This window comes from Bidens hawaiensis, unplaced genomic scaffold, assembly GCF_021521415.1.
Source record: "Bidens hawaiensis isolate Kalapana, Puna unplaced genomic scaffold, B.hawaiensis_p1.1 tig00014524_1, whole genome shotgun sequence".
Taxonomy (NCBI): Eukaryota; Viridiplantae; Streptophyta; class Magnoliopsida; order Asterales; family Asteraceae; genus Bidens; species Bidens hawaiensis.
In genome coordinates, this window is record NW_027492266.1 from 142,186 (window position 1) to 149,943 (window position 7,758).

The 7,758-nt window shown below is 37.6% G+C and overlaps 1 protein-coding gene across 1 annotated transcript; it reads right to left on the reverse strand.

Moving 5' to 3' along the window:
* Nucleotides 1-473: 473 nt before the first annotated feature.
* On the reverse strand, nucleotides 474-1,354 carry LOC143546954 (putative germin-like protein 2-1). The gene is made up of 2 exons (XM_077038496.1): nucleotides 1,166-1,354; nucleotides 474-1,076 (listed from the first exon to the last, which is right to left on the reverse strand). Exons 1-2 carry the CDS (start codon nucleotides 1,278-1,280, stop codon nucleotides 541-543), a joined length of 651 nt encoding a protein of 216 aa, XP_076894611.1. The 5' UTR covers nucleotides 1,281-1,354; the 3' UTR covers nucleotides 474-540.
* Nucleotides 1,355-7,758: the final 6,404 nt, after the last annotated feature.

The window sequence follows — 7,758 nt, forward strand, 5'->3', positions numbered from 1 at the left end:
AACCCCTCATTAAAAATTTTAAAAAAATAATTAAAAAATCATAACTCGAAATATAAATCAAAAACTAAAAAAGTAAAAAAACAAAAAAGTTTCCTCCGTTTTTCTCGTTCCATAAAAAAAAAACTTCAAGAAATGTCAACCCGTTTTGACCCGTTTCAATCATCTTCTTATTTTAGTTTGACCCATTATATACATTTTAATACAACCCATTGGTCACATTTGTCACCCCCAGAATATATAAAATATAGATATAGATATAGCATCTTGTACTTGGAATTCCTTATGAATGAAGCAGAAAACAATAATAAAAGTATATTGGTTGCAGCTCATTGACATATGTCAGCCGATCAAAGCATGTAAATTCTCATATTCTTTACTTTTCTCTAGTTTGTAATTTGTGTAATTGTGTGTGTTTGCAACCCGATCCAACAAACTTTTCATTGCAAACCCAAAGAATAAATAACAAGAAAATGGAAGTTTTAAACAGTCTATGATAGAAGCAAAACAATCACACGAACACCCATAAGAATCTTTGTTACTCTAGAATTTTAATTGTAGCTGTTCCACCACGCTTTTATCCACTTGGAATGCCTTGGCTAAAACATCCCCAGAAATTGAAGGATCTGCACCGAAAACCGCATTTGCAATTGTTATGGTACCCGGGTTTTGACTGCTCAATCCAGCAATAGCCACCGCATACCCTTTCCCGATGTTACGTTGGAAATGTACTAGTCCAACCGGGAACGCGAAAACATCACCCTTTTGCAGCACCTTGGAGATAAAATGGTTATTCGGGTTAGAAGTCACAAACCCAACTTCTAGAGTGCCTTCAATGACAGTAAGAATCTCGGTGGCTCTTGGGTGCGTGTGAGGTGGATTGATTCCCCATGGCGCATAATCAATTCGAACCATTGAGATGCCTAATGTGTTAAGCCCAGGTAACTGAGTTGCAAAGACCTGAGTAACCTTTGATCCCACAGGGTTTGATGTGTTACCCCTGAGGTGTAGCCCGCTGAAGAAGAAATCATCGGCTTGAACTTGCGTCGGGTCCTTGCATATTTGACCATTCACATGCACTGCACATTAAACATGATCATATTTTCCGTTACATGAATAGCATTATCATTTGAGTACTTTTGTTAAAACATAAAAGTGAAGACAATACCTAAGCTGTTGGAATCTGCAACACAAAAATCTTGGAGGGGTTTCGGCTCATAGGCAAAGGCAAGGCAGCCAAAAGTAAGAGCTACGAAGCCCAAGATGATGAGTTTGTTAAACATTTTTCTTAATCTGCTGAATAGGAAGGTAGTTTAGCTTTTTTGGTTGTGAAAGAAGCTGCTTTGTGTCTGCATATATATAGGATTGTTTCTTTTGTTTATAGGATTGTTTTCCGTGTCGTTCAGCATATTAAAAAACGATTAATTTTTAAGGATTGCCGTCCAAGGTGGGATCTATCCTGTAATTACCATTAATATGTTGAGAATCTGGAAAAAGAAGTGGTCAGCCGGCTTTTCACAAGTTAGTAACGCATTTTCTAGTGCAAATAATTGGTCAATCTCTATGTTATTACATGTTAAACCTTAATAAAAAATTCCTGCTACGCTATTTTTAACTGTAGTTGGAATTTTTAAAGGGGCTAAGGTTGGACTGGTCTTCTTGACAACTTGATTAACAAATGAATGAATGATTAAGATGACAAGTATTGCTAAATGAGGACAAATGACTTATATGGTCTCCCCATTAATAATTATTGTGATATTTAGACGCCAAATGTCTTTAAAGCCTTGGATTATCTCAATAGCTTATCATTCACCATTCTCTATTTTACTTTACCTCAACGTCGTATCATCACTTTTCACTATTATTCACATCATTCAACATTTTTGTTATTTTAATTACAAATAATTTTTCTGCATTACTTAAACAATAACTTAATTACTAACTAAAAATAACATATAAAGAAAGAGTAGTATTAATATTAATAATATCAATAAAAATTATATTACTTCAAATTGAAAGAATATAAAAGTAAAATACAAATAAAATCAACTAAATATAAAAACTTCTTGTTGTGGAACTTGTAAAACCAGCGTTACGCTTAGGTGGTCGGCCCTAAAAGCCGGCCACATTGTGCTTCCGGGTTAAGAGCCATGCATTTTGGTTGGAATGTTAACATGGTAGCAAGCTTATAAACGGGGAAAATGGTGGGTCCGTCCCAAATGAGCAATCACATTTCCCCCCTTTTTGTTTTCTATTTTTATTTATTGCCTAGTCAAACCACCATTGCATAAGTTAACATGTGTGTTCGTTAAAGCCTCGTTGTCTAGGTGGCAATGGTGTGCCGCTTTAACTAAGCTATCAAACCTTTTTTCACAACAACCAGCCTTATATCATTTGATAAATCCACACGCACTAGAAATTCAATTAACCTGAACTGATATGCTCGAACCTTGATTAAATAGTGTAGGTCCTAGATGCGGGATCATACAACGTGTTCTTGAATCAATCTCAACTACAAGCTAGCGAAAATCACTTGTAGCCAACCGAGATCTCAGATCTTGTTACGGTTTGGTTATTACCCAAAGTAGAAAATTTTAAATGATAAGGTAGAGAGAGAGTTGTTGGAGAGTTGGTAATTTGTCAAAAGGTTGTGTTTGCATGAGAAGCATAAACTATTTATAGTGGATGTTTTCATACACATTCTTTATATCTTGCGCCCACATGGGCTTTCTTTACAATAGGTCAAGCCCAAACATTACAAGTTACATATGAAAGCTTAACAAAATACAACGATTAACAAAACAAAATAATACAAAAGACTATATTACAAAATAGGGCCAACAATCTCCCTCTAGTCTTTAGCAATATCTTCAGCTTTCATCTTCATTTAGTCTCATACACAAGGCAGCCATCATCTTGAAGTTGATCTTTAACAATATGACGTACGAACTTGTTGAATGTCTTAAATATCTGGTCAGTGTTTTGCATATATCTCTGAGTGTGTGCATGGGAGTCTTGTATAGCTTCAACACATACTTCTTGCTGAGACCCATCAGTTTGTGATCGTCAAACACACAACGAGGATGCATTGATTTGCATCGAGTTATTGTTTCACCGGTCTCGTTATCAAACACCTAACTAATAAAGTCATGAAGCATGTTGGGTGTAAATGGATCTCCATAGTAAATTCTTTGCCCGCCCTTAGGCATCTTGTACCTCCATACTTTTCTTTTCTTGCTCGTAACAGGGCCAATCTCAGTAGGATGCAGGTAGGTTCTCCCCTTGTTGAGCTTAAAGTTGGGGTTAATATTTGTATTGAGGGTGGGGTGTAGGATGGGGTGGGTAGGTTGTATAGTTGATTGTAAGGACAAGGTTATGGTTTGGGTTTGGGTTTGTTGGGTGGTAAATTTGGTTAATGGCAAGGTTTGGGCTTCAAGCTGGGTAGAGGTAGGTATGGGAATTATGAGAGGTGAGGATATTGGTGAGGAAGTGAATGTTGAAGTCCAGATGGATGAGGTAAAGATGTTTGGTGACTTGAGTGGGTAGGTTAAAGGTTGGTTATGTGAAATGGGTAGATCTAAGGTTGAGGTAGTAGGTGGAGGGGAAAATGATTGATGGAAGGGTGAGGTTTCTATAGGTGAGGGTTGTTGAATTGGTGACGATGGAGAGCTTGGTGTTTCAGAATCGTGGAGTTTGAGAGGTGAAGGTTTAGTAATGGGAACTTTGGTTTGTTTTCTTTTAAGTTTGGCTAGTTCTTATTTAAGGGTTTTAGGGGAGACTTGGTATGGATCAGGTTGGGTGGTTTGTGGTGGTTTTTGTCCCAGTGGAAATGGAGAGCTTTATCAACAAGGAGGTGGACTTCTTGGAGTCCCAAAACCTTCTTCAATCACTTCAATGGTTGCTCAGGCTCCTCTTCTTGTTCCTCTTATTGATAAGAAGAACCACTAGTAGAAGGCTTGCTAGCAGCCTTCTTTTTTTTCTCATATTTCCTCTTCATAGACTTACCCGCCTTCTTGTTTACAACTTTCTCAACCTCAGTCTCTGTATCTTCATCATCAGACTCATCCACAACCTACTCTTCATCACTTGCATCATCACCAGCCTGTTTGGTTTCAGCAAATAACCCGAACTTCTCTCCAGGAACCATTCGTCTGTATTGGTAACCTCTACCTATTGGATCAACATGGAACCAAAGACGGTCAGCTTCACCACCTTAGAATGATGAGGTTCCAACTATGGTAACTCATTCCCATTTTCATCAACCTCAATCTCGTGCACGGGCTTCGGCACCTCGGGCATCATGTTATCCAGTAATATCTGCACAAACCTTAGATATAACATCCATGAATTATCAGTAGAGGCATTTGCATGCATGCATGAACAAAAATATGAGTCTTGAGTAATTGAACTTCTCCAGGTTGATAAAACATGTCATCACACCGACCTAATCAGTCCTTAAACTATCAAATCCTCCTCGTAGATCAGATAGGCAATGAACTACAACGTGAAATACTTATCTCCAGTATTGTGGAAGATGCCTCTTCTCCAAAGTCTTCAACTTGGTGTCAAAGCCCATACCGTCAACCATATATTGCAACTCATCTTTCTTGAATTTCTTAAAGAAATGATATGCAGCATCTTTAATATTGAGCACTTGTCTAACATCAGCCTCAGTTATAGTCAACTTTTTCCCGGCCACTTTACTTGTAATAGAGTCCTTAACCCATTTAGCATTCTTCCAAAACTCCTTAATCCAACAAGTGTGTATCTCGGGGTTGAGCACTTGAATTTCTTAAAAAATTATCTGCAGCATCTTTAATGTTGAGCACTTATCCAACATCAGCCTTAGTTATAGTCAACTTTTTCCCAACCACTTTACTTGTAATAGAGTCCTTAACCCCTTTAGCATTCTTCCTAAACTCCTCAATCCAACAAGTGTGTATCTCGGGGTTGGCTTTAATTGCATTAGCTAGAGGGGATTCCCGAAGACCTTTGATCATTGAGATAAATACTTTGTGCTTCCTTTTCTTGGGAAGATCCAATGGACAATACATATTATGTTGCTGTAACACCATCAAATAAACACCTTAGAATTGATATTTTATAAAACATAATGAGTTACTAATTAACTTTTGAAAAGCCACCTTCTTTTAAGGTATTTAGGGCTTACTACTGTCAGACCTACTGCCCCACCTTAAGTGGTTCTAATATTACTCATTTTGTTTGCTAATCATCAACAATTTTGTTGACATTAAACATTTAAGCAATTTGCAGTTATCTGCTTTTTCTTATAGATTTTCAATATTTTACAGCAAAACGGTAAACATTTTTATGGTGACCAATCACTATCGGGCTCGTTTATGACCGGGTAGTTACATTTCTGCCTTCATTGATATGATTTTAGGTGGAGACATGCAACCGCTTCATAAAAGTATAGCCACTAGCACATACTGATATTTTAGTTTGTATCACTCTAACACTTACTCATTTGTCAAGCCTATCTACACATCGATCAATGATCTTGTTAGCTTTTGATCTACCATTTTCATGTGCTAGGAACATCAGGGACAATTTCTTATCATTTTCCAAAAGGCATGATCAATTTCTCAACATTTTAGATTTATCCAACTCCCTCTAGACGGGAGCTCCCTCTAAACGGGAAAACATCTTTTTTGAAACTTTTTATGATTTTCTTAAGGAAAGATGAGATCTTTTTGGTAAGTCAACTGACTTGTTTTTGTTTTTTCTTAAAATAAAAGATGAAAATCTTTTTGGTGAATTAAACTTAACTCATTTTCTCCCTCTAAATTTGTGGCATATTTAAAAAGCATTTACAAAAAGATAGATATAATAGTTTAATCAAAACAAATCATGCCAAACGACTCTACAAGATATAGAAATCAGGAACGATCAAGGGCTTTAGTGAAAAGATATGCAAAGTTTTTGTTAGTGTTGACCTTTTCAATATTGACAAGTCTGCGATCATAACAGTCACGAATAAAATGCATTCAAATGTCAATGTGTTTTGTCTTTGAGTGTTGAACCGGGTTTTTAATAATACAAACCGCTGAATCGTTATCACACTTGATCGAGGTGTTAAAAAAATTCAAACCATAATCCAACAACTGATGCTGGATCCATATGACTTGAGAGCAACAGCTAGAGGCGGCAATGTATTCTGCTTCAACGGTGGAAGTGGACACGGGTGCTTACTTCTTGAATTGCCATTAGATTAAGCGGTCACCAAAGAATTGACATCCTCCTGATGTTGACTTTCTGTCTAAGTTGCATCCCCCATAGTCACTGTCGGTATAAGCATGCAACACCAAAGGAGTGTCTTTATGGTACCAAAGACCCAAACGAGGCTTTCCCTTTAGATACCATACGTTTGACAGCAATTAAGTGTCGGGTTTGACTGATAGCTGGCACACTGATAAATAAGGAACATGATGTCTGGTCTGCTTGTAGTGAGATACATCAAGGAGCCATCATGGGCTTGTAAAGGTGTTGATCAAATGGCTTTCCCGATGTGTCTGGAGCTAACACCGGTCTTATAGCAATCGTAGTGATGTAGGAGGTAGCATCCTTGAACCCAAACTTCTGAATAATTTCATGGATGTATTTATCTTGATGAATCAAAATCCCGTCTGTCTTCTGTTCAACTTGTAGGCCCAGAAAGAATGTCATTTCCTCAATGAACTCATCTCAAACCGACTCTGCATTACCTCTGAAAACTCTGTACACATATTATCACTCGTTGACACAAGATAATGTCATTAACATACACTTGGACTAGGGTCAGATTGTTTCCAACCTTTTTGACAAAGAGTGTTTGATCAATAACACCTCTCCAATAGCCATTCTCTAATAGGCGTTCTGCAAAAGTAGCATACCAAGCACGGGGTGCTTGATGAAGGCCATAGAAAGCTTTGTTAAGTTGGTAAACGTAGTTCGGACGATCTGGATCCTCAAAACCTAGCAGTTGCTTGACATAAATTTCCTCTTTCACCTTTCCATACAAGAAAGCAGTCTTTACGTCCATTTGATATACTTTGAAGTTCATGTACAATGCAAGCTACAAAAATACAAATAGCCTCAAGCCTAGAAACTGGGGCATAAACTTCATCATAATCAAGTCCTTCACGTTGTGAGAAACCTAGCACCACCAGCCTTGCTTTATTTCTTATAATAACCTTTTTATCATCTTTCTTGTTTCTGAACACCCATTTGGTACCAATCGGTCTCTTGTTCTCAGGTTTCTTTACCAGCTTCAACACATTAAGCTTCTTGAACTATAACAACTCTTCTTGCATAGCTTTAACCTAGGAGTTCTCCTTTAGAGCAACACGATAATCCTTAGGTTCAACCTAAGACATAAAACAAGCAAAAAGACATCTGTTTATAGTTCCAGACTGGCTCCTTGTCTGAATGTCGGTAGAGGGAGAGCCAATAATGTTCTCTATTGGATATTAACGGTGAATGGCCAACTGGGGAACGGGATCCATTTGAAGCTCAATAGTAAGACTTTCAACTGCATGAAAAACACTAGGAGCATTGATTAGAACATCAGTGGCTGGTTGAATGACATCAGGTTAATCAACCACATGTTCTGTAGCAATGGGACCATCCCATAGATTATCATGAGGGGAATGACAATTGCTGGAACCATAGTAGAATTAGTATCATGAGAAGCTTCAATAACAACTTCATTAGCAACAGCCTCTTTAGCAGCAACATGTACATTTGCATCTGTTGAGG

Bases quoted from the DNA above. Each gene is read 5' to 3' on its own strand.
- LOC143546954 (XM_077038496.1), bottom strand. From the start codon at position 1,280: ATGTTTAACAAACTCATCATCTTGGGCTTCGTAGCTCTTACTTTTGGC. The intron at 1,077-1,165 runs GTATTGTCTTCA...TTTAATGTGCAG, and splicing joins TGCAGATTCCAACAGCTTAG to TGCATGTGAATGGTCAAATA.